Source organism: Mus caroli, unplaced genomic scaffold, assembly GCF_978045245.1.
Source record: "Mus caroli unplaced genomic scaffold, Mus_caroli_1 scaffold_13, whole genome shotgun sequence".
Taxonomy (NCBI): domain Eukaryota; kingdom Metazoa; phylum Chordata; class Mammalia; order Rodentia; family Muridae; genus Mus; species Mus caroli.
Genome location: NW_028227268.1, coordinates 28,344,562 through 28,372,403, shown reverse-complemented (window position 1 = coordinate 28,372,403; position 27,842 = coordinate 28,344,562). Strand labels below are relative to the sequence as shown.

Here is a 27,842-nt window from a genome sequence, read left to right as displayed (position 1 = left end):
AAGTAAAATGCTTTTCTCCTCATAAAAAAAAAGGTGAACTCCTACAGGGAGTGATTGGCCCTGCCATTTGACAGGTCTCCAAGTAATGCGCTTGGAGTTGTTATCACAGAATCGAGTGTGAGATCTGGGTGCTTGGAATAATATTAACTCCTTTTTCCTCCTATTGTACATGGCACCCCACACACAAAAAGAAATGGCTGAGCCAGAGATACCTGCTAGACTTAGTTCTTTAGTTGAGCTGTCAGCCTGTTTGTAGTTATGTATGCTGCCTTTGTTTCACAGATATATGTATGTGGAGCAGTTCTGACATTGGTGAAGTACACACAGTTCCATTGTTTCTGTATTGCTTTGAAATTTACCAATATAAGAAACTAGGCTTGAAGTGTGTATAAGAAGTGACATTGTGTTACTTTTTGATGAAAAGGTATAGGTAATTTAGGGTAACAAAAGTTCATTTTCCAGATTTGTTTTTTAAACTCTTTGAAAACGTTTTTAGGTTTATTTTTTATGTGTGCCAGTGTTTGCCTGCTCTCTGTGTGTGTGTGTGTGTGTGTGTGTACCGTGTGCATGCCTGGTGCCCTTCCTTGCTGGTCAGAAGAGGGCATCAGATTCCTTGGAACTGGAATTAGAGAAGGCTGTAAGGTATCAGGTGAGTGCTGGGAATCCAACTCTGGCAAGAGCAGCAAGGGCTCTGAATTGTGGTCATTTCCTCAACCCCCCTGCCCCAGGTTCATTTTTAATGCAATTACATGTTATTTCTGACTTTTAAAATTATTTAAAATCTCATGGATAATTTTGCCTTTTGGTAATGAAAATGGACAAATTCTAAAAAGTGAAATTTATAAAAAGAACTGGTAAAAATTATAAAAAGAATTGATGAGAAACTTCATGATCTCTTTTCTCTTTAAATTTAAATTAACTTTATTATTTTGGGTGGCAGGGCACATGTGGCATGGCGTCCATGTGGATGCCAGAGGACAACTTCTTACGTCACTCACTGGTTAGGGGGGTTATACCAACACCTGCTGTTGGGTTTTGGGTTTTTTTGTTTTTTTGGGTTTTTTTTTTTTGAGATGGGGTCTCATTATGTATATTGCTAGTCTGGTAGCAAGCATCGTCCTTCATAGTGTTGGATTTTAGTGTATGCCTCCTTACCCAGATGGGATAGCTGCTGTTAAGGAACTGCTAGTTGTCAGGGATAACTACCAACACTGGAAAGTGAACTGTATTTGAGAATGCAACTAAGTGCATCCTCTAGAACTCTAGAAGGTCCAACTTGAGCTAAATGCAAAACAGTAGCAATTTGGAGCTCAAACACTAGAATTCAAGAATTCACAGGCTGTTTAGCAGATAGGGACTTTCAGTAGATTTTTGGTTACAGAAGCTAATGAGCAAAACAATAACAATGAGCTGTATCCTATGACTTTGTTTTTATGCTTGATGATACATAAGAGTTATGCAGCTTCTTTTTGCTAATTAAGAAATGGGTGGTTTCTCTCATTTTTGCTGTAGACTGTCCTATAAAAGTCTGAGCACTTGGAGAGCTTGTGAGGGAGATGCTTGTAAGTTGAGCATCATCTTATAATCAAGTAAGAAAATTTAGCCTTTTTTTTTTTTTTTTTTTGAGACATTCTTACTTTGTAGCCCAGGTTTCTGGAACTCATGTAGTTCATGCTGGCTTTGAACTCACAGCAGCCCTTTCAGCCTCCCAAGTGCTGAGAATACAGATGTGAGCTATGCTCAAGAAAATGTGGTTATTGAAGATAATATTTTAATCCTAAATTGATACTACTTTCATATCAAGGATTATATAGTGTCTTAGTTTAGGTTTTATTGGTATGAAGATCCACCATGACTAAGGCAACTCTTACAATCTTACAAGGACACTGGCTTTCAGTTTCAGAGATTCAGTCCATTATCATCATGGCAGGAAGTGTGGTGACATCCTGGCAGATATGGTGCTGGAGAAGGAGCTGACAGTTCTGCATCTGGATCCCACTGTAGCCAGGAGAGACTGTCTCTTCTGTGCTGGGCAGAGCTTGAGCACTAGGAGCCCTCCAAGCCCGCCTAACAGTGACACACTTCCTCCAACAAGGACACACCTAATAGTGCCACTTCTCATGGGCCAAGCATATTCAAACCACCACACACATAAAGACATATCATAAAGACATATCATAAAGAATTACACATAAAGACATATCAGAAACAAACAAATGTTCATTATTTTGCTGAGTGGTGCTGGTGCACACTTTTAATCCTAGCACTCAGGAGTCAGAGGCAGGTGAATCTTCAAGAGTTCGAGGCCAGCCTAGTCTACAGAGCAAGTGCCAGGGCTGTTACACAGAAAAATTCTGTCTCAAAAAATCAAAAAGCAACAACATTTTTTTTTAAGTTTTAATGACCCTTTTTCCTCTACAAAGTACTGTTTTCAATAAAACTTTCTTTTTGACTTGAAAAATAATTGCTTATCTAAAAATCTTTTTAGACATAAAGTGATCTGTTTCTGTTGTAAGAAACTTGAGCAAAGCTCGTTTTATACTTAAAGTTGCATTAACTGTTTATTTTTATGTGTGTCCCTGAGTACCTACATATGTGTATGTGCACCGCCTTTGTTCCTGGTGCCTGAGGAGGGTGTCAGATAACTGCAGCCATGTAGGTGCTAAGAACCAGCCTTACTCCTCTACAAGAACAGCAGGTGCTCTTAACCTTTGAACTGAAATCAAATTTTTTATTTGATAATTTGTTTCACATTGAGAGGAGCTATTGTTACTTTTCCTGCAAAAGGTAGCTCCAGCGGGTAACTCCCCTGACCCCCCCACCTTAGATACATCATTAGCCTTTTTAATCACTAAAAACAAACAAACAAACAAACAAAAAAACTGTTTTTCTTCTTTATAATGAATGGAAACAGAGCATACTTTGTTTGGTTTTTTGGTTTTCAAGACAGGGTTTCTCTGTGTAGCTCTGGCTGTCCTGGAACTCTCTGTGTAGAGTAGGTTGGCCTCAAACTCAGAAATATACCTGCTTCTGACTCCCAAGTGCTGGGACTAAACATGTATGTCACCACTGCCTGGCGTAGGTTTGTTTTCTAGGTTAGTGAATCACACTCAGTGAATTGTCATGTTCTATGAAATCTATTCTCATTTCTCTTTTCAGGAGTATTGATTATCATATTTTCATTTTAAGTCCAAAGTTTTGTTTTCTTTTTTTTTTTTTTTTTTTGAGACAAGGTTTCTCTGTGTAGCCCTAGCTGTCCTGGAACTCACTTTGTAGACTAAGCTGGCCTTGAACTCACAGATACTCCTGCCTGTACCTCCAGAGTGGTGGGATTAAAGGCATGGGTCACTATGCCTGGCTATTCTTATTTTTTCAGAAATATCTTGACCTTTTTTTGGTGGGGGGAAGGGGGACTTTATTGGCTTTACCTCCCCCAGATTTCCTAAATGAATTAATGAATTTCCTGTCAATTTTTTTTTTAATCTACTTACACATGTCTCTGGAGACTGAAGGATTATCTTGTGTGACATCCTGCTGCTCATGTCATTTGAGACAGAGTTATTGACTTGGAGCTGACTAATTAGCCAGAAAGCCCCAAGGAGCCTTCTGTTTCTGCCTCTCCAGTGCTGGAATTATAAGCATATCTTCATGCCCAGCACTTGAACTCAGGCATTCAAGTTTGCAAAGCACGGACTTTACTGCACTTGAACTCAGGCATTCAAGTTTGCAAAGCACGGACTTTACTGAGTTGTCTCCCCAGCCTTTATTTAGTTCCTTAATTAAAATGAGAGAGAGAGAGAGAGAGAGAGAGAGAGAGAGAGAGAGAGAGAGAGAGAGAAAGAAGAAGAAGAAGGAGGAGGAGGAGGAGGAGGAGGAGGAGAAAGAAAGGTGTTTGTTGCACATGTGTGGAGGTCAGAGGACAAGTTTGTGGAGTCAGATCTCTCTTTCCAAACCTATGGATACTGAAGATCAAACTCACATCATCAGGTGTGGGTGGCAAGTACTTTACCACCTGAGCCATTTCACTGGATCAGCCTCGTCATTGAAAATCATTATTTATTTTACTTAAATATGTGTATATGTGTGGGTGTGACTATGCCCATATGCTGTGACATGCATGTAGAAGTCAGAGATAACTTCCTGGAGTTGGTACTCTCCTGTCATGTGGACCCTAGGAATTGACTCAGACTCGGCAGCATACATCTTTACCTGCTAAGCTGGCTCTAGCTCCAGACCCCTTAATTAAAAAAAAAAAAAAAATGGTGGCAAGAGTCGTTATTAGTATCATTGGTCCCTATATTTTTGGGAATCCAGGCCTGGAAACAAGAGGGTTTTGTTTTGTTGTGTTGTTGTTATTGTTGTTGTTTGGTTTTTAGTTTGGTGGGGCCCTTTTGTTTTGGGCTTGTTTTGTTTTCAATTTTGTTTTTTCAAGACAGGGTTTCTCTGTGTAGTCCTAGCTGTCTTGGAACTAGCACTGTAGACCAGGCTGGCCAATAAATAACAGAGATCAACCTGCCTCTGCCTCCCAATTGCTGGGATTAAAGGCATGGACCTCCACTGGTGGAATAAGAGCTTTATAAGAGATGAAATTAAATTTCTGCAGACTATGTCACACTTTGCTTTATTTTGTTTATTTGCACAGGCTCTAGAGAGAGAATCAGTGCTGGCCTCAGCCTCCATCCCTCTAGCCTCAGCCTCAGCCTCAGCCTCAGCCTCAGCCTCCTGAATGCTTAGATCAGAGCTGTGCAGTACTACATTGGTTTCCATTTCTAAGGTTTTTGTCTGTACAGTGGAGAGTCTAGTTGCAAATTACTGAGTTTGTCAGTCTTGGTTGATTCGTTTCAAAGTATACATTCTTTTTAAAGCAGTCTTTAGAAGTACAAGTTCTTCTTTGAAGACCATTTCTTATTTTAAAAGGGGAAATTTTGGTTGTGTTTTTCTACATGAAAGCAAGAAAAGGTAAAGAAATAGGAACTGAATTTAAAGAGTATTCTTCACAGCTTACTGGTTTTTTAAACAGTTACTTGGGTTGAGGGGTGTACATGTGTGCTGCAGTGCATATGAGGTAGTCAGGAGAAAGCATGTATGGATGCTCACTCTCCATCTTACCTTGTGAGGCCTGGGAATTGAAAGCAGGCCATCAGGAAATGGTGGAAATCAGTTGTGCCAACTGAGCTACCTCACCAGCCCCTTCCCAGCTTTCGGTAGTGAGTGGGTTTTATCAGATAGCAATATGGCTTAACTATGTTGAGAAGCTAAGTCTATTAAAAATTTTGTCACAATTTTGTGGTAATGTTTGAGTTTAGAGATTTCTGGTTGTTCTTCTCTCAGACTTTGAACTAACATGAAATATCTTTGATTTATTCAATGTAAGCAAAGCATTTAAAAAAACTTTACATTCTTTTCCAAACGAAACAGTGATAGTCCTGCTAATTAATATCTCACGATTCTTTAAGAAGAATCTAAAATAGATATGATGTTTTGTAAGAAATATGTAAATTGAAGAAGTCCAGTTTGGAACTTTACAGCTAATCAATTTTGCCAATCATATTGTGATAGTAACTTTTTCTAAATCAGAAAATACCTTCTACATTCATTATTTCTGTTTTATCTTGTTTTATATTTATATTCTGTTTCTATTTTATCTTATAAGTCACATATTGATAAGTAAATATATCTATATAAATATATAAGTAAATATTAAGTAAATATAGATAATTAAGCATAGTTAAAGATGAACTACAATATGTTTAGCATTCTACAGTGGATATGTTCTAGTTATAGCACAGAAGAGTAAGATAAGGCCTTTGTGATCAAAGAATTCATACTTTGAGAAGGTAGGAGGAAAGAAGGTTAGGGTCATTGCCGACTAGTTATTTCATTTGTTTTTACAACACTTAGCTTTGTACCTTACGTATTTCACCATTGTATAACCTTTATTTATTTTATATGTATTATAGTATACATTATATATATATATATAATACATATAAGATAAATACATATATACGTGTATTTATCTTAATTTGTATTTGCTATTGGGCAAACAGCATACATTTGGTTGTTAAAGGACAACTGTGTTAAATGAGTTCTCTCCTTGCAACCTTTACATGGGTCCTGGGGATCCAACTCAGTTGCTAGGCTAACCAAGGAGATATCTTTACCCTCAAGATATTTTGGCAATCCTGATGGGTTTTTAAAAGTTTTAAAAATTATCCTTATTTAGCATGTGTGCACGTGGAGGTCATAGAACAGCTTGGAAGAGTTACTTCTTCCTCCCACACTGGGGCTGGGCTCCAGGGATTTAACTCAGAGGTCATCAGGCCTGGCAAAGCCAGTGCCTTTACCCACTGAGCCGTCTCATTAATTGTTCAAATGCGTGGATACTTTGAACGACTAGAAGCTGTGCCATCTATTAGTAATTCTTGTTTCTCCTAAAGAGCTATGCGTCTCCCCTCTATTGAGAATTATTTAATAGCCATTTCTTTTTTCTTTTATCTTTTTGAGTCATGGTCTTTTATGTAGTCCAGGCTGGTTTCAGACTTAGAAATTTGCTTTCTAAGTGCTGTCAATGGACTCTCTCTCTCTCTCTCTCTCCCTCCCTCCCTCCCTCTCTCCCTCCCTCCCTCCCTCCCTCCCTTCCTCCCCCTCCCCTCCTTCTTCCCTCTCCCTTCCTCCCCCTCCCTCTCTCCCTCCCTTTCTTCCTTCCTTCTTTCCTAAACTTTGGCTGTTGAGAGGCAAATGTTATAATAATATTTTGACTTGATTATCACATTTATATTTTGTAGACCAAATCTAGTAACAATATTGAATACTATTTCAAATCCTTCATTGAATAAAAGGATGACTCAAGCTGCAAATAGTCTGGTATAAAGTAAGAGCATGAAAATCAGGAGTTCAGGACTAGTCTGGTCTACAGAGAGAGTTCAGGGCCATTCTGGGCTCTGTGAAACACTGTTGAGAAAGAAGGGGGAGGGAGGGAAGGAGGGAGGGAGGGAGGGAGGGAGAGAGAGAGAGAGAGAGAGAGAGAGAGAGAGAGAGAGAGAGAGAATGAATTTAAATAAATACAACAATCAAGGTAAAGGAAAATGTGCCCGGTAGGACTTTTAGTTCACTGGTTGGGAGCCTTACAGGGGCATCAGAACAGCAAAACCCAAAGCTTCCTTTATCACCTGGCTGGCTGATTGGTTGGACATTTTTTTTCTAGTATAATGAAGCGTATTATACTAAATACTGTTTCACATCTATAGTTTCCCCTCTTGTCGTAATCTTCTTAGAATATATTTAAGGACGCTGATCAAGGAATATGAACATTTTTTAGTACTTCATAGTATCTGTGTGCTATCATAGTTTCTGATTTTGGACATTTGTTAACAATATATTAGCACTCAGAGTAGATGCAAACTTCTTGTTAGGCTGCCTGCTCGGGAACTGATTGCCCTCCGCTCAGCTCCTGAGTTTACAGGACTTCCCTAAGGTAGGCTGTTAATTCCTTTGGGATGACAAAAACAGAGATTTAGTGTGCCTATCTATCTATCTATCTATCTATCTATCTATCTATCTATCTAATCTAGCTGGATATCTATTTATATACTTTGGTGTTTTGCATGCATGTATGTCTTTGTAAGGGTGTTGGATTCCCTAGAACTGGAGTTACAGACATTTGTGAGCTGCTGTGTGGTTGCTGGAAATTGAACCAGGGTCCTCTGAAAGAACAGCCAGTGCTCTTAACCTTTGAACCATCTCACTAGCCCCAAGATGGCATTTGTTAGCATTGGTTTTTAAGCTGTTTGAAAACTGTTCTTTAACTCTACCTTGCTTTCTTTGAGTGGAAATCCTTTGTTTTGTTTAATATTAATTCCAAGTTGGTGGATGTTTGCCTGCATGTATGCCTATTACCACTTGTGTGCCTAGTGCCAGAGGAGGTCATAAGAGATGATCAGATCTCTTGGAACTGGAGTTACAGATGGTTGTGAGCTGCCATGTATCCACTAGAAGAACAGTCAGTGTTTTATTCGCTGAACCATCTCTCCAGCTTTATTTTTTGAGACAGAATATCCCCTATGTGAACCATACTAGACTTGAACTCAGAGAAATCTGTCTGCTTCTACCTCCCCAGTGCTGGGATAAAGGGCTTATGCTACTATGCTTGCCTTGAAAATTCATTTTTAAAAATTAAGTGGAAAAATTTGAAGACTAAAAACATGCATTAGAAACTGTTTTGATCTTTCTACCCTTTCTATACCTCACTGAGACATTCATTTACCTTTTCAATTTGATAGAAAGATCTTAGTCTAGTAAAATGCTCTAAGCCTTCATCTTGAAACTTTGTTATTAGAAGAAAACTACCTCACTTCTTTTTCAAAGGAATTAGTTACCTTATTAGTTGGGAACTATGGAAAAGTAGTATAGTCATTAACACACTGTGTTTTAAAAGAATAAATGGGGCTGGAGAGATGGTTCAGCAGTTAAGAGCACTGACTGCTCTTCTGAACGTCCTGAGTTCAAATCCCAGCAACCACACAGTGTTTCACAACCATCCATAATGAGATCCGACACCCTCTTCTGGTGCATCTGAAGACAGCTACAGTGTACTCAGATAAAAAATAATAAATAAATCTTTAGGCCAGATTAAGCGGGGTTGACTGAAGCGAGCAGAATTCAAATTCCCAGCAACCACATGATGGCTCACAACCATCAGTACAGCTACAGTGTACTCATATATACATAAAATAAATAAATAAAATAAATCTTTTTTAAAAAATAAAATAAAATAATAAATGGCAGACCTTCCAACGCAAGATCTGTTAATCAGTTGATTGATGGTTGAGAATTTTCACACCTCAGAAGGAAGAGAGATAGTTTTAAGTTTACCAGGTCTGTTTTCATGCTTAAACCTTCTTTGGTGTTTTGCTGTGTTTTTCAGTAAATGTTATTATTTTGAGAGGAGGGCAGGGATGTTGCTGGGTGGTAACTTGTTTACACCATGTAAGACAGACCTTAGCTTCAGTCTCCAGCACTGCAAAGAAATCTGAAAAAGCTTGAATACTACTGTAATAAATCATTTACCCATTTTAGTTCTACCTTGTCAATAGAAAAATCTCTTCTACATAATTTTTTAGAGCAATAAAGTTAGATATCTGATGATTTGTGGATTTTTTTTTTAAAACCTACGGTTTGTTTTTTTTTTAAAGGTCGCTTTAGAAGTTTCAGATTTGTATTTTCTTACTGAAAAAAAAAAAAGACCTTGGAATTAACTGCACAGAAGGTTATTTTTAATTCATTTTAATTTGAGTCTAGTTCTTTTAGGTTTGGAAATCTGTGTATTTAATAAACTTTTCTTGAGGGATTCTTTTTTTTTTTTTTTTGGTTTTTCGAGACAGGGTTTCTCTGTGTAGCCCTGGCTGTCCTGGCACTCACTTTGTAGACCAGGCTGGCCTCGAACTCAGAAATCCGCCTGCCTCTGCCTCCCGAGTGCTGGGATTAAAGGCGTGCGCCACCACGCCCGGCTCTTTTTTTTTTTTTTTTTTTAAGCCTGTATATAAAAAGCAAAGCAAAGGGCTGGAGAGATGGCTCAGTGGTTAAGAGCACTGACTGCTCTTCAGGAGGTCCTGAGTTCAATTCTCAGCCACCACATGGGGTCTTACAACCATCTGTCATGGGATCTGATGCCCTCTTCTGGCATGCAGGTGTACATGCAGACAGAGCAATCACACACATAAAATAAATAAATCTTTAAAAACAAACAAACAAACAAAAAAAAAAGCAAAGCAGAAAATCAGTATAGTAGAATTATGCAAATGGTGGTGGTCAGTATTTCTGTGTCATTTGATAACACTGTCTTCTGCTGTCTTGTTTATTGTCTGTATTTGGGCTTTTCTACTTTCATAGTCTAGTGTTTTCTACTGAGAGTATTAATGGTGCAGCTTATAATTAATATCTAGAACTACAGGTACTTAATTTTTATGAGTAAAGATCAAAGAATTTCTGGCCATTTAATTTAGTAAACAAAAAATTAATTGATTAACCCCTCAACTATATAAAGGGATGAATGGATAAGGCAGATACCAAGCTGTCTTCCTATGAGTTCAGAAGATTAAATTAAAGGAAGTCATTTTGTTGGTTTTGGAACATTATGAGTATTTTGTGATCATGTGATAACAAAGGTATATGTGCTGAGGTAGAACATGGCCCCTCTTTATAGAGAGAGAGACTCTAGGTTGGAAAGAAGCAAACTTTCTGTTCTGGGTGACGTCTTGAAGGAAGTGACCTAGATTGTTAGAAGTCTCTGACACTGGAAGTTGTTGGAGTTATCACCCTTCCCTTTTAAGGACTCATGAGAGTTTTAAGATATCATTGAACATCTTGTTTTTGATTAATGACATGTAATATCTTTCTGAAAACCTTTTGATAGATGTGGCAAAGGCCTTGGTCAAGGACAGGTTTCTATCACTGTTGTGACGTATTGTCTGAGATGGTTTGCTCTTAAGTCAGCACTTGGTTCGTGTTTACTTTTTGGACTTTGATGCTAAATTGTTGAAGGAGAATCTCTGAAAGGCCAATGTTAATCCTCTGAGGTCCAGTAACAATTAGATTCTCTGCCTTCCATGAACAGTAAGAATTAATGATTCCTTTTGAGAAGGCACATAATAGTCGGATATGGCATTCTAGCGGGTCTGTTTCTCTTTCTTCCCCCCATAGGCCTATCAGCAGTCTGATGGGGCAGAAGACAACAGAGATGGAAGGTGTTCCAAACTTGGCAAAGGCCACCAATCTGAGGAGGTAAGCTCTAATTTTGAGCCGGCAGAGCAGGTGGCTCTTCCTGCCTCAATCATATCCTTGTGCTCTTTGGAAAGCTGGAAAGGAAGGAAGGAAGGAAGAAGAAAGAAAAAGAAAGAAAGAGTGAGCGAGCATGCAAAAGGACCTAAAGCATCTCCATCAGCTTTTGTTAGAGGGGAAAGTTATAGATTTTTTTGAATGCTCTATTTCTTCCTCTTTCTCCCCTTTCCCTTTTAGACCCTGTGGTTTTATTTTGTTTTTCTTCCCAGAAAATTAGCAGTTAAATGCAGGCAGATTGGCTATCTGTTGTTTGGGGATAATCATAAACAGATTCTTGTCTATTTCCAGTTAATGCTAGCCTTGATGATATAATAATCACAAGAGTATAAGGTTTTTCCTGAGGTCTTTTTAAAGTTTGGGTTTACTCATTAACAAGAAACGATCTTTTACTCTATCTTAGCTGCACTGCAGCATAGGTGTTGGTTAATGCTAAGGAGCTGAGGCTGTGAGGATGTGGACAGTTGTTGCTGAGCTGGGATTTTCCTTTCTACTTTTCCTTTGCTTCTTCTCTATTTTTTCACCCTTTAATGGTTCCTTAATGTGGCATTCAGGACTCTCAAGGTGGCTTTTCCTGTGTTAATAGTTTTTTTCAGAAATGGTTATGCTATACCGTTACTTAGTTCTTAACTTATGCTTACTGGGTATGTTGTTGTATGGAATAATATTTTTCAGAAAAGAGTGAATACTTCTGAAGTTGCAGTATTGGTCTTGGCACATATTGGAGCATATGTATAGAGTACATAATTACTGTATTTATTTGATATTGTATGATATTTTTATAATTTGGGGTGTACGTGCCTAAAAAGATAATATTGATATTTAAATTATAGTACAAGTAAAGAAAACATGAAACACAGAAAGTTATCAACTGTTTCTGTCTAGATATTTTTGTAGGCATTAGGAAGGGGAAAATAACTGCCAGAGGCACATAACCAGTAACAAAGGCATACACGACTCTTAGAGCATGGCTCTATGATCTAGGATGCCTTTTATGAGGATTTCAATACATGTTTATAAGCTAAAGTACATTTTAAACTTAACTTTGGTTACTACAGTGCATAAGCCATGAAAATTATTATACCTAAAGACTGAATAATAGGGCTGGTGAGATGGCTCAGTGGGTAAGAGCACCCGACTGCTTTTCCGAAGGTCCGAAGTTCAAATCCCAGCAACCACATGGTGGCTCACAACCACCCGTAATGAGATCTGACTCCCTCTTCTGGAGTGTCTGAAGACAGCTACGGTGGGATACATATAATAAATAAATAAATCTTAAAAAAAAAAAAAGACTGAATAATAAAGTTCCAGCCTGGTGGTCTACATTTATCACAGATTCCTGTGAAGTTTTGTCACCTAGTGCCATTGTAGCTGAGTGTGTGTGTATGTACATTGTATATTTGCACAGTGATGGATTGGGTAGTGAGGCAATTCTGAGGACATATCTCTGCTGTTAAGACAGATGAGTGTATAATGACTTATGTTTTTTCTTGTTTGTATACATTTTTATTTATTTAACTTTTTTGTTTGTTTGTTTGAGACAGGGTTTTTATTGTGTGGCTTTGACTGTCCTAGAACTAGTTCTGTAAACCAGGCTGGCCTCAAAGTCACAGAAATCCACCTCCCTCCGCCTCCTGAGTACTGGAACTAAAAGCTGGCTTTATGTAAAAATTTAAAAATTAAGTGTTTCTGATAAATCAGTAGCTTCTTTGGAAACAGACATTTTACAAGTTATTGCTTCTAAGTTTATTATATTCATATGCATTAATCTTGCGCGCGTCCGACTAGACCAGCAAGAACGACACTGCAACAGGATCCTTCTGCACGCGTTTATTGGGAGAGCTTGATTGCAGAGGCGAAAAGACCCTCAGCCCAGCCCTGGTGCTGCTTTATATAGGCCTAGGAGAGGCGTGTCTCACACCCGGATTGTGTTGTGTTTGGTTGATGCTTACAACTTCATTTGCATTCCTACATCTGATTGGTTACTTTCTCTCTTATCTGATTGGTTACTTTCTCTCTTATCTGATTGGTTACTTTCTCTCTCTTCTGATTGGTCAATTTCTCTCTCTTCTGATTGGTCAATTTTGGTCAATTCTCAAAACCTCATCTTGGCAAAAAAACTTTCCTGCCTATGTATGCGTGGTGGCCAGCAGAAGCCTGTGCCACTTTGCAACGGCACTTGTGGCTTCCCACACATTAAGTTGGAAGACTAGCAGCAGAGATGGAGGATTGGTTGGGACCGTTTATAATGGGTCAGGCATAGGGGTAGGATATATAACTAGGGTGGTGGCATGCAATAGGGAACTACTTTGGGTCACATTTAGGGGCCTTTGTCTCAGCTTAACTTTCATTAGGTGGCACTTTTGGTTATGTGTTGAGGCTAAATGGATTTAGAGCTTAGCAACTTTCTATTGTGAATTAATTGGGAAAGAGAAGAGGATTTTTGTTTGTTTGTTTGTTTTGTTTATTTTGGGGACAGAATCAAAAGTATCCCAGGTAGGCCTTGAACTTGGTCTGTACCTGAGGATGGCCTCCTAATTCTCCTGCCTTTGTCTCCCACGTGCCACCAAGTTCAACGTAGATGAAATGTATTAAAACACATACGTTAAGAAAATGAACTTTTGAGCTTAATGGAAATGGTATTTATGGCATTTAGCTCTTACAAAAATAGCTGATACAATAAACTGGCAATCTATATAGTGAATATAATCCAGCCACAAAAAGTTAGGGAGTGACCTTTAAATATATATTCCTAAGTGAAAAAAGTAGTTTGAAAAGACTGCACACTGTGTGATCCCAATTCTAGGACACTGGAAAGGACAAAACTATGAAGACAACACAGACATCAAAGACAATGTGCCACTCTTAGTATGGGTGATGAGATTGGGAGTGTTGTGTTTGTGTTGAGGCAAGAGATGGGGCTCAATCTCATCTAATTTTAAAAATCCATTAAAATACCAGATGCACCTATACACACTTACAATCTTGCTCCTCCAGATTCTGAGGAGGATTATTGTGAGTTTTGAGGCTAGCCTGCACTTCACAGTGGGTAAGTCCTTGCCTCACAAACAAATAAAAGAAACAGAAGACAACAACAAAAACTTAACACATAATTGGCTCCAAGTCAGCTGCTAAGACCACACAGTAAGATCTCGTCTCCAAACAAAGAAAGCTAACACATAAGGGACAAGTAGTCTGTAACGCCTACTTATTTAACACCTAGGTCTATCTGTATATACCTATGTATCCATTTATCTATCTCTCTGTCTAATCACTATCTCTACCCATCCTTCCCCTTCCATCCATCCACCTACCCAGCCACCTATTAGTCAATCAGCAGAGTCTTCTTGTCAGGCTGATTTCAAGCTGACTTGCCTTACTTTTCTAAGTGCTGGTGTACTGGTTATTTTTGTGTCAACTTGACACAGCTGGAGTTATCACAGAGAAAGGAGCTTCAGTTGAGGAAATTCCTCCATGAGATCCAACTGTAAGGCATTTTCTCAATTAGTGATCAAGGGGGAAAGGCCCCTTGTGGGTGGGACCATCCCTGGGCTGGTAGTCTTGGGTTCTATAAGAGAGTAGGTTGAGCAAGCCAGGGGAGGCAACCCAGTAAAGAGCATCCCTCCATGGCCTCTGCATCAGCTCCTGCTCCCTGACTTGTTTGAGTTCCAGTCCTGACTTCCTTTGGTGATGAAGAGCAGCATGGAAGTGTAAGCCGAATAAACCCTTTCCTCCCCAACTTGCTTCTTGGTCATGATGTTTGTGCAGGAATAGAAACCCTGACTAAGACAAATTGGTACCAGGAGTGGGGTATTCCTGTGACAACCTGACCATGTTTTGGGGAGGACTGTGGAAGGACTTTGGAACTTTGGGCTTGAAGATCCATTCATTGTTAAGAGCTCTGTCAGATGTTGTGTAGGAGCTTGGAAGATAATGCTAAGAACAGTGCAGAAGATGGAGGCCTGGTTTGTGAAATTTCAGGGGGAAAATTAAAGACTCTCTTCAGGGCCATTGCTGTTTTTATTGTGAAGATTTTGTAGTTCTGGTTAGCTGGGGCTGAAGAATCAGCTGTGATTAACAAGATACCAGAACTACTAAAGCAAAAACTTTGCATTACTGGGACTATTGATGCTGGTTAGCTGGAGCTAAGAAATTAGCGGTGATTAAGAAGAGACCAGCATCGTTGAGGTGACATCTTCTGGGAAGTGTTTTCTGAAAGCACAAAGAGGCTGTGTTCCAGAGATAGGCAAGGTTGTACTCCTTCTGCAGTGGGACTTGGTAATGTGTAAGGGTCACCCAGGTGGTACTGGTTTTGAAGGCATGAAGGGGTCACACAGCAGCTGAGGCTCGGCACTGTGAGAGGCCATGGAAGGCCATTGGTGAAGGTGCAGCCCCAGTTGTAATTGAAGGCCCAGGACTGAAGGGGTCATGCAGTGTTTTGGAGATGCCAGTACCACGAGATGACCACCAAGAGCAGCAGCAGCAGTGGAGTACAGGCATCTGGAGCCCAGAGGACGACGTGTGTGCTACAAAGGGCATGGCTGGAGAAGTGACCCAAGCCCTTGGAGGAGCCCAGAAGATCGTGAGTTGGATCCCAGACGTTGGATGGTTGGAGATTGATTTTTGCTTTGATTGTGACTGTGCCCTGATATTTTCCCTCTTGAAGGAAGAAACTGTTTTAGTGGAGCCCACAGTTAAGAGACTTTTAATTGTAAAAAGACTTTGGATTTTAAAAGAGATGGATATTTTAAAGAGATTGAAATTTTAAGAATATGTAAAGACTGTGGGACTTTTAAAGTTATTTAGATCTTGGGGATGAATAAGAATGTAAGGGTTGAGGCTTACTAGTGATGTGTTTGTGTGTCAAGTTGACAAGGGGTCAATTGTACTGGTTATTTTTGTGTCAACTTGACACAGCTGGAGTTATCACAGAGAAAGGAGCTTCAGTTGAGGAAATTCCTCCATGAGATCCAACTGTAAGGCATTTTCTCAATTAGTGATCAAGGGGGAAAGGCCCCTTGTGGGTGGGACCATCCCTGGGCTGGTAGTCTTGGGTTCTATAAGAGAGTAGGTTGAGCAAGCCAGGGGAGGCAACCCAGTAAAGAGCATCCCTCCATGGCCTCTGCATCAGCTCCTGCTCCCTGACTTGTTTGAGTTCCAGTCCTGACTTCCTTTGGTGATGAAGAGCAGCATGGAAGTGTAAGCCGAATAAACCCTTTCCTCCCCAACTTGCTTCTTGGTCATGATGTTTGTGCAGGAATAGAAACCCTGACTAAGACAAATTGGTACCAGGAGTGGGGTATTCCTGTGACAACCTGACCATGTTTTGGGGAGGACTGTGGAAGGACTTTGGAACTTTGGGCTTGAAGATCCATTCATTGTTAAGAGCTCTGTCAGATGTTGTGTAGGAGCTTGGAAGATAATGCTAAGAACAGTGCAGAAGATGGAGGCCTGGTTTGTGAAATTTCAGGGGGAAAATTAAAGACTCTCTTCAGGGCCATTGCTGTTTTTATTGTGAAGATTTTGTAGTTCTGGTTAGCTGGGGCTGAAGAATCAGCTGTGATTAACAAGATACCAGAACTACTAAAGCAAAAACTTTGCATTACTGGGACTATTGATGCTGGTTAGCTGGAGCTAAGAAATTAGCGGTGATTAAGAAGAGACCAGCATCGTTGAGGTGACATCTTCTGGGAAGTGTTTTCTGAAAGCACAAAGAGGCTGTGTTCCAGAGATAGGCAAGGTTGTACTCCTTCTGCAGTGGGACTTGGTAATGTGTAAGGGTCACCCAGGTGGTACTGGTTTTGAAGGCATGAAGGGGTCACACAGCAGCTGAGGCTCGGCACTGTGAGAGGCCATGGAAGGCCATTGGTGAAGGTGCAGCCCCAGTTGTAATTGAAGGCCCAGGACTGAAGGGGTCATGCAGTGTTTTGGAGATGCCAGTACCACGAGATGACCACCAAGAGCAGCAGCAGCAGTGGAGTACAGGCATCTGGAGCCCAGAGGACGACGTGTGTGCTACAAAGGGCATGGCTGGAGAAGTGACCCAAGCCCTTGGAGGAGCCCAGAAGATCGTGAGTTGGATCCCAGACGTTGGATGGTTGGAGATTGATTTTTGCTTTGATTGTGACTGTGCCCTGATATTTTCCCTCTTGAAGGAAGAAACTGTTTTAGTGGAGCCCACAGTTAAGAGACTTTTAATTGTAAAAAGACTTTGGATTTTAAAAGAGATGGATATTTTAAAGAGATTGAAATTTTAAGAATATGTAAAGACTGTGGGACTTTTAAAGTTATTTAGATCTTGGGGATGAATAAGAATGTAAGGGTTGAGGCTTACTAGTGATGTGTTTGTGTGTCAAGTTGACAAGGGGTCAATTGTACTGGTTATTTTTGTGTCAACTTGACACAGCTGGAGTTATCACAGAGAAAGGAGCTTCAGTTGAGGAAATTCCTCCATGAGATCCAACTGTAAGGCATTTTCTCAATTAGTGATCAAGGGGGAAAGGCCCCTTGTGGGTGGGACCATCCCTGGGCTGGTAGTCTTGGGTTCTATAAGAGAGTAGGTTGAGCAAGCCAGGGGAGGCAACCCAGTAAAGAGCATCCCTCCATGGCCTCTGCATCAGCTCCTGCTCCCTGACTTGTTTGAGTTCCAGTCCTGACTTCCTTTGGTGATGAAGAGCAGCATGGAAGTGTAAGCCGAATAAACCCTTTCCTCCCCAACTTGCTTCTTGGTCATGATGTTTGTGCAGGAATAGAAACCCTGACTAAGACAGCTGGGTTACAGGTATCTGCTATCTCACCTAGCTTCAAATGTTGTTTTAGGAAAAAATAAAAAAATGGTGGTGCCACATGGAAATAATTGAAGCAGAAAGCAATCTTATTGTCTAGAAAGCTGTGAATAGAAGCTAAAGGAATTATAAGTAGTGATAATCTGAAATATTTAGAAAAACAACAGCCGGATGGTGGTACCCCTTTAATCCCAGCACTTGGGAGGAATAGGCATGTGTATGGATCTCTGAGTTTGAGGCCAGTCTGATCTACAGAATGAATTCCAAGTCAGCCAAGTCTACACAAAGAAACCCTGTCTAGAAAAAACAAAACAAAACAAAACAAAAAGGAATATTTGTGGATAAATTTAAGCCAATCCTAGTGATGATAAATATTAATTCAGAAAAATTTGGAAACACAGAAATCAGTCATATACTAGGGTTATAATGGCTAATTTCTTACTGTTTTGCACAGTGGTACATTTCAATGAAGCTATGCAAGCCAAATGTAATTAGTAAGCTAATATAAAATCAGTCAGGACCTATTTCTGTAAGCTATAGATTCTGGGCAACTCTTGTTTGTTTGGTTGGTTTGTTTTGTTTTTCGAGATAGGGTTTTTCTGTATAGCCCTGACTGTCCTGGAACTCAACTTTGTAGACCAGGCTGGCCTTGAACTCAGAAATCTGACTGCCTCTGCCTCCCAAGTGCTGGGATTAAAGGTGTGCGCCACCACCGCCTGGCAAGCATTTCTAAGGTATACTTACTCATATTTAGTTGTTTTAGTTTATGAACACTGTCAAAATACTACAATTTAAATATTATTGTCACAGTCTGGAAGTTAGGGGTCAAAGTCAAGCAATAGCTAGGTTGCTTTTTTATTTTATTTTATTTTATTTTATTTTATTTTATTTTTTCTGTCCTGAAGCCCTTCTTCTTGGCTTGCAGGTCATCTTTTTTAATGCATGCCCACATGGCTATTGCTATGTGTGTGTAGAGTAAGAGCTTTAGTGTCCCTTACAAGGATACCAGTTCTGGTGAGGCAGTGCTCTGCTGCCTGCTAATTATACTCCTAAAGACTATAGCCAAACACAATTGCATTGGGAGTTAGAGACCCTGGTCTTTGAGTTTGTAAGATGAGGACCCAATTTAGTCCTTGACAAGACATCAGCATTCTCCATGGAGTTTGGGAATGAAAGGTGGTGTGACTTGACACATTGGATCCTGTAAAGTTTTGTGGACCATTGTAAGATTGTTTCTTTGTTTTAAACAAAACAGATCACCGAAGAATTTCAAGCATGGTATTTTACCCAGACTATAGATCAAAAGCTAAATAGATACACTGGACAGGAGATAATTGTAATAGTAGTATAAGCATTAGATGATCTGCTAGAATAAAATTTGATGGCACAGATGAAAACTTAGTCAGAGTCTAGATTTATTTATTATTATTTTTGTTATTGTAGTTTTTGAGACAGGATCTTACGAAGTAACTCTCATTGGCTAGAACTCACTATGTAGACTAGCTGGCCTTAAACTCACAGAGATCCTCCTGTCTCTGCCTCCCAACTACTGAGATTAAAGCCACCACCATGACACCTGGCTTAGATTTATTTTTAAAATTAGATACATTGAATTTACTGATAGATGGTGTGCTAAGCCTTTTCACTGATTTGACATAGTAACTTGAATGGACAACTTGAGGGAGGAAAGATATATTTTGGCTCATTGTATCAGAGATTTTAATCCTTCCTGTAGGGAGGATATGACAGGAAACAGGGACCAGGTGTAGGGCAGGTGTAACATTCAGAGTTATGGCCCAGAAACTGACCTCTTCTGGCTAGTCCCTGTCATACCACTTCCACCACCTCCCAAAATAGAACTACCAGCCTGGGACCCAGTGTTCACCTTATGAGCTTGTGGGAGAGATTTCAGACTAACCTAACAGTTGGGGTTATGGTGTGGAAGGAGGGATGAAGAGAGAGACAAGGGGTTTTGGGGAGAAGGGAAGATGGTTACAGGAGTTTTGCCTGAGTAAGGTTATAGGAATGAACTGTTTTGGGAGACAGTTTTTTGTTTAGTAAATACCTTACAGTTCACACTGTTTGTTTTTAGTATATTTTTCTATATTTGTGTTGGTTTTTTGGTTTGGCTTTTTGTTTGTTTGTTTTTGAGATAGGGTCTTACTCTGTAGCATTGGTTAGCCTGGAACTCTACTACATAGACCATCTGGCCTCAAATTCATGGAGATACATCTACCTCTGCCTCCCTAGTACTAGAATTAAAGGCATGTATCATCATGCTTGGTTATAGAATCATTCTATGTCTGTCTGTCTGTTTGTCTGTCTGTCTGCCTGCCTATCTATCTATCCATCCACCTATCTCTGCCTATCTATTTATTTATTTATTTATTTATTTATTTATAGACAGAGTTTCTCTATGTAGCCAAGTCTGTCCTGGAACTTATTCTGTATACCAGGCTAGTTTTTAACTCAAAAATTCCTCTTCCTTTCCTTCTGAGTTCTGGAACTAAAAATGTGCACCACCACTGCCTGGCTTTTATTTTTACTTTTAATGCGTGTGTATGTGTGTGAGTGTGTCTGTCTGTCTGTTTAGACATACATGCATGTGGAGGCCAGAATAGGGCATCAGTTCTCTTGGAGCTGGGGTTACAAGCACTCGTGAGGTACCCAGTGTTGGTATTAGGGTGCAAATTTGGGTGATCCAGCCTGTTTGTTTGTTGAGATAAGAGTCTCATTATATATCTCTGGCTGGCACAGAACTCACTATTATTTAGAACTTGTGATCTTCATGCCTTCACCATGATTATACATACCACCATTCTTGGCCTAGCCTTGTATTTTTAATTATTTATTTATTTTTAAATTTAGCTAAGTGTATATATATATATATATATATATATATATATATATATATATATATATATATATAGTTTGTTTGTGAGTCACCCACCATGTGGTTGCTGGGAATTGAACTCATGACCTCTGGAAGAGCAGTTAGTGCTCTTAACCGCTGAGCCCTGACTTATATTTTCTATGATATATGTTCCGCACCTGTCCACTTACATAGGCACAGTTCTGTGTTGGTGTTTTCAGATAGACACATTCCTTTTAAGAAGCACCTTTAAATACTGTATTTTGTTTGGTAATTGTATTTGTACCAGTTTTGTCCTTTGCAAATATTCACTAGTCCTAGTGTGAACTATTATTACTAAACAAGGAAATAAGCCCAGAGAGGTTAATTTACTGAAGTCATGTGACAGTAAGAAAGCAAAGCACTGTATTCTGTGATAGGACTTTCATTTCATCATTTCCTCTATTTCTCCACTATGGCAGCATGCTTGCATTTTTACTGTGAATTCTGAGCAGTTTATTTAAATCTTCTATATCTATGCACATAGCAATTGTTAGAGGGTGTACTAAGTGAATTGAGTATTCAAGCTAAAGGGAGTCCCTAGGTGAACCGATAGATACAAGTTGTGTTTGAAATGGAGCAGGATGGTTAATAGGCAACTTAATCCATCTCAAAGGCAATTACTGTAATTTAACACTTTATGTGTTATTTTTGTATTATTTAGTTTCTGCTCTTTCTTGCTATCTTTCTTGTGACATTTACCCATGATGAGTTTGAAAATAATTTTTTCATTATTGTATAATGTTCCTGATTTGGGAATGTGAATATTTTCTCCACTTTGCTGTGGGTTGACAAGTACGCTCTTTTCAGCTTTGGATGATTAAACACCATTTTAATGCCTCTAGGTGTGTGGTAGTAAGCTTTTCATCACTGACAAAAACACCCAATAAAAACAGTTCAGTGAAGCTGGGCGTGGTGGTGCACATCTTCAATCCCAGCACTGGGGAGGCAGAGGTAGGTGAATTTCTGAGTTCGAGGCCAACCTGGTCTACAGAGTGGAGGTTAGGTCTGTATCATATCATCATAGCAGAGGCTTGGGTTTGGTTGGATGGGTGTGGGGTGTGTGTGTGTGTGTTTGTGTGTTGCTCCTATTGATGATATCTGATCAGTCGTTTTTTCAGAAAGCCTATAGCACACAGGCCTTAAGGTACATTTCATATTCAAACTATAATATTGGGCACATATATGTATTTCTTAGCAATAAAATATTTTTGTTGTAGGGTTGGCAAGCATTCAGCCTTGTTAATTCTTGCCAAACTGTTTTCAATTTGCTTTTTTGTTTGTTTTTTGTTTTGTTTTGTTTTTTTGATACAAGACTTTTCTGTCCTGGAACTCACTTCTTAGGCCAGGCTGGCCTCAAACTCACATAGATAGATCCACCTGCCTCTGCCTCCCTCCTGAGTTTTGGGATTGAAGATGTGCGCAACCACCACTCAGCTTGCTTTAAAATTGAATGTAACATTTTACTTCTACCAGCAATGCATGAAAGTTCTATTTGTTTCCATTTTCAGGAAGTATTTGTTGTCTTATATTTCTTATTTTAGCCACCTTGGTCAATAGTATGTTGATTATTCATTTTAATGCATGTATCAATGGGGTTTTCATTACTATTAACAAAATACCTGAAGCAGGCCATAAAGAAAGATAGTTCTTAGAGGTCCAAAGTGAAAGAGAAAGGATTTGAGACTTACTGGGCCGCTGGCCTAGGCCTGGTGACCAATGGCAACACAGTGGTGGGAACATTGTCAAACAGCAAACCAGAGGGCAATTAGGGATGAGGTTCTTTCTTTCAACAACTTGCTTTTATGAGAATTCAGAAATCTGATGAGATTTAATCTCTTCCAAGGCCATTCTTCAATCACTAGGGCTCTCACTAGGCCTTATCTCTTGATGGCTTCATCCCACCTCCCAACATTGCCACCATAGGGACCAAGCCTGCAACACACTATCCCTCGGGGACAAACCATATCTAAACAAAACAGTCCCCAGATGACTCACACAGCCAAGTATGCAGTTTCACTTGGCAATTTGATGCTTTCTGAAGTTTCTGAGGCTGGGTTATCATATAAGAAAAAGGAATTGTTTGAATCTCATCCCCTGGCAGTGAAAAATTTTTTATGATTATTTTTATTCTCTGTGTATGAGTGTCATGCCTGCATTGTGTGTCTGTGTATAATGCATGTGCCTGGTGACTGTGGAGGCCTGAAGAGAGCACTCGATCTCCAAGAACTGGAGTTACAGATGGTTGTGAGCTACCATGTGGATGTTGGGGACTGAACCTTGGTCCTTTACAAGAGCAGTGAATGCTCTTAACCATGAGCCATTTCTTGAGCCCCCCCCCCCCAGAGTGGGTAGATTCTATCAATAAAACAGATTTATCTTTTGCTTTTTTGGAGACTGGATTTATAGCCCAGGCTGGCCTGGAATTCACTGTAGCCAGAGGCTGATGTGAAACTTACAGCAAACATCGTGCCTCAGTGCCCAAATGCTAGGGTTCCAGGTGTGATCTAACATGCTTGGCTAAAAGTGCATTTCTTGAGGCAGATAGCATGGTACCCAGATGCCTACATTAGGGAAGACTCGTCTTTGTGACCTTTAGTAAGTTAGCCATAGTGCCATAGTAGTCTTCTCTCTAAATTGAATATAAAATGATGTTTCTATCATAATAGATAGGATAATAAAATCATTTTATATCCAGTTTGTAGGGCAGTTCATACTATGCTATAAGCAGTATGTCAGTGTGATATTAATATAAACTTTATGAATTTATTTTAAGTGGGTTGACAGAATCATGGGGCTCTAATCTGTAATACATTTGAAGTTGAAGTTTATGAATGATATTGGCGTTTATTTTAGCCTTAGTCTTTTTTCTTTTTTCTTTTTTTTTTTACACATTATCAAGAGAACATTTATTATCAGGGCTAGTGAGATAGCTTAGTAAAGGCACTTGCTACCAATCCTGAGATTTCATAGAACCCATATGGTGGAAGGAGAGAACCAGCCACAGCACACAGTACTGTGGCATACATGCCAACCCTCCCAGTATACACAGAACATAAATGAGTGTAATAAAAATTATAAAAATATGAATTGACAAAGATGAACAAGTAATAAAAATTATAAAAATGAATTGACAAAGATGAATAATTTTAAATGTTTGTCTGGTAGTCTCGAGATTTCCTTAACTTTTATTATATTTTATTAGATATTTTCTTTATTTACATTTCAGATGTTATTCCCTTTCCTAGTTTTTCCTCTGAAAACCTCCTATCCATTCTCCCCTCCCCATGCTCACCAACCCACCCACTCCTGCTTCCTGGAGCATAGAACCTTCACAGGACCAAGGGCCTTTCCTCCCATTGATAACTGATTAGGCCATCCATCCTCAGCTACATATGCAGTAAGAGCCATGAGTCCCAACCAAGTGTTTTCTTTGGTTGGTGGTTTAGTCCCAGGGAGATACTGGTTAGTTCATATTGTTGTTCCTCCTATGGGGCTGCAAACCCCTTCAGCTCCTTGGGTCCTTTCTCTAGCTCCTTCATTGGGGACCCTGTTTCCCCGTCCAATGGATGGCTGTGAGCATCTACTTCTGTATTTGTCAGGCACTGGCAGAACTTCTCAAAAGACAGCTATATCAGGCTCCTGTCTTCCTTAACTTTTAAATAAGTTTAGTTAATAAGTAGTAAGCAACGTTTATCACCTATTTAAGGTTTAATTTTATTCACTTATTTATTTATATATCTGTGTATATGTCCATGTGTATGTGTGTGTGTGTGTGTGTGTGTATGTGTGTGTGTACATACACATGTGTCTGAGTTCCTGAGTGCATCCCATTCCTTCAAGTGTCTTTGGAGGCTAGCAGCAGCTCATATCCCTGGAGCTGGACTTAATGCCTGGTGTGGGGCACCATGGATCCTGGTCCTCTGCAAAAGAAGCAAATGATTTTGTCTGCGGAGTGGTCTTCATCATATAAATAAATGACATTGTACTTTTTTCTTACTAATCGTTCAGAAAATTTTATTTTGAAATTGTCACTAAATATCCACAGTTTGCATAGATTTCCTGAGGTTTTTTTTTTTCTTCATGTATTTTTGCTTTAAATGAGCAGCACCACAAATTTTCAGATTTCAGGAAAAAGGAATTGTTTGAATCTCATCCCCTGGCAGTGAAAAATTTTTTATGATTATTTTTATTCTCTGTGTATGAGTGTCATGCCTGCATTGTGTGTCTGTGTATAATGCATGTGCCTGGTGACTGTGGAGGCCTGAAGAGAGCACTCGATCTCCAAGAACTGGAGTTACAGATGGTTGTGAGCTACCATGTGGATGTTGGGGACTGAACCTTGGTCCTTTAAAAGAGCAGTGAATGCTCTTAACCATGAGCCATTTATTCTAGTGCATCTATATTATTAATGGCTTATTGCTTTGGGTCACAGCATAAAGTCAAAAGCCGATGTGCTTATTTACATATTTATGTAAGAAAGTGCACTCCACATCTATTGTGGACCATGGTGTAAATTTAATGAGCCAAAGACGTACAGGCTTGAGTTACGAACAAATTATAACAAAAAAGAATTTGAGTTCTCCTAAATAATGACATATTTCTAAGACATTCCAACAAATTCTGGTAGGCAAATGTATATAAATCCCAAATTGGGCAGCACATTTATGCTCTCGGTGTTTCACATGTAAACAGTTAGCATATAAAAATATCTATGTGCTTTTGGAGTTGATAGTAGTTGTGTTTGCAGCTCATTGGTTGACTTTACACAGAGAATGTTTCCAATTAATCATGACTTTCCAGAAGACTTAGATGATTCTCTTGACAATGCCACTAGCACTGTGGCTGTTCTGCTGCCCTTAGCCACGGTGGCCTTCTTCAGCTGCCTACCCAGTCTGTCTCATAGTAGCTCATGGTTTACTGTAATAAGTGTATATGGAATTTGCTCATTAAAGGTCAGCCCAGTGTTGTTTATTTCTTCATGGGTTTCCTGGAACCCCTCTGATAATGAATCACTCTATTTTTCTATCAGTCTCCTTTAAAATTTTAACCTGATATTTTGTGTCTCAGAATCTGAATTTTTCTCCCCATTTTGTGAGCCAGATCCATATCAGTGCACTTCACAAAATCCACCTGCAGAGGGAGCTAAATAAAAGAAGATGAGACTCTGAACCCAAGAAGACTCAAAGCAGAGAATGTTTATAGCAAGATGTTGTCATCCTGCTAGTACTGAAAAAAGAACTTGATACTCGAAATGGTTGGGTTGAAATCAACCATCTGGGATCTGACACAAGGATAAGACTTGTGTGATTTTTGGTTTTGGATTCTCTTGTCGTATAAAAAGCTATAAAAGGATGATCTTATAGACACGATATGATAGAGAACCAATCTGACATTTTACTCTCTTCTCTGAAGATGGTGTTTAAGGATAGTGAAATGAGGTCACTTTGTGCAGAATTTCACATGGAGTGCTGGGCTAAGGCTAAAGTAGTTAAAGCTTTGGATAACATACAATATTTTAAAGACAGACTTTATAAGTAAGTCTCTTGATTTGTTTGATTAAGTATATGTATCTTGATTGCAGTCAGCAGACTTGAAGAGAGAGAAGCAGAACTGAAGAAGGAGTATAATGCACTGCATCAGAGACACACTGAGGTGGGTGCTGTCCTTCCTAGGTTAGTGCTGGGGCACAGGGGTGGCCTCTAATTCTACATGGCCTTGTCCTTGGGAAGTCAGAATCATTCAGAAGCGCCATTTCCAGAAAGTGTATGTGTTACGCGGCATTTGCCAAAGCTGACGTTTATTCTTTTTAAATCTGGAATTCAATTTTTCTGTAGGAAATTTATATGCCTCAGAATAATTTTAGTTATTTAAGACAGTTACTTAGTTAGCTATCAAACCTTTATGCATATAATAAAGTGTTGACACGATGCTGAGAAAATTGATTTGCTACCAGTTAGGAAAATGCTGCATTGGTAAGATAGTAGTATAGATCTTGACATATATAATTTAGTTATAAAAGGCCTTATATTATTTATAATTTATATTGTGTTATGTTTAATATTAAATTATATCAAATTTATAATACATTAAAATGTGTTTAAATGATTCCAATTTTCAGCATTTTAGTTTTTTTGAGATTTATTAACTTTTAGATTTTTATTTTTTGTGTATGAATGTCCTATCTGCTTGTAAGTGCCGTAACTACAGAGGCCAGAAGAGGGCATCGGATCCTCTAGAACTGAATTACAGATGGTTGTTAGCTTCCTCATGAATGCTGGCAACTGAACCTAGGTCCAGGGTTTTTAACTGCTGAGCCAACTCTCCAGCCCTCTTTAGTATTTTAAATTAGTATTTGTAGCATATAATCCCTTTGTAACCCTTATTTTTAAGAGTCTGTTAGTCTTTGTATTTGTTTCTGTCTTGTCAATGTGACGTTTGTCCCTGTGTGTTATGGTCAGTCTGGGATTCACATACCTTAATGAATTTTACAGTCCTCCCCTCTTCCCTCTCCTTTTTTCTGTAGCCCTGGCTTACCTGGAGTACACTATGCAAACCAGGCTGGCCTTGAGTATAATATGATTTTACCTCTGCCTCCAATTCTGGGATTAAAGGTGTGTGCCACCTCTCTTGGCCATTTTCTCTCTTCTAATCCTGTCTTATGTTATACCTAATTTTAGCTTTGTTTGTTTTTTTGGATTGGGTTTTTAAGACAGGGTCTCTCAGGGTAGCCCTAGCTGTCCTGGAATTCCTCTGTAGACTAGGCAGCTCTAGAATTCAGAGATCTGCCTTCCTCTGCCTCCTGGGTGCCAAGATCAAAGGTGTGCACTACCACTGCCTGGCTTGAGTCTAGGTTTTTGTCTACTTATTTATTTAGATGATGGTGACTTGAGTCCGGGGCCTTGCTCATGCTCCCACAGTCCTATTTGTAGACTTCAGTTCCTGTTTTTCTTCCATTGCTGTATAACCTATCCTGCCTATGGTAGGGATCAAAGGTGCTGCTTTAAGCATCATAAAATCATATTATACTCAATTTCATTTGCTTTGAATAGTAGAGAAATTCGTTCCCATTCATGGGATTGGGTTTAGCATTGCTACCAAGAACACAAATTTTCACAGAATTGATACAGTAGGAGGAAAAGTTTGATCATAAAGGGTCATATGGTCCTGGAAAGATGGAAGTAGGTTAAATAATAGGTTTTTTAAAATTAAGTTAAAAATACCCATGTTTTAATAATATATTGTTTACTAGATATTAAGGGTATTTTAAAAAACTTGGTAGTTAAACCACTGATTTCCATATCAGAGTA

General features: G+C 39.3%; 1 protein-coding gene across 4 annotated transcripts in view; it reads left to right on the top strand.

Annotated features, from left to right (window-relative positions):
• Window positions 1-27,842, top strand: part of Spag9 (sperm associated antigen 9) — a 132,511-nt gene that overhangs the window by 21,246 nt on the left and 83,423 nt on the right. For all 4 annotated transcript variants that reach the window (XM_021175541.3, XM_021175540.3, XM_029483615.2 and 1 more), the window contains exon 3: window positions 26,117-26,187. In XM_021175541.3, coding sequence (XP_021031200.1) covers window positions 26,117-26,187 — 71 coding nt within the window. The remainder of the gene's footprint in view (window positions 1-26,116; window positions 26,188-27,842) is intronic.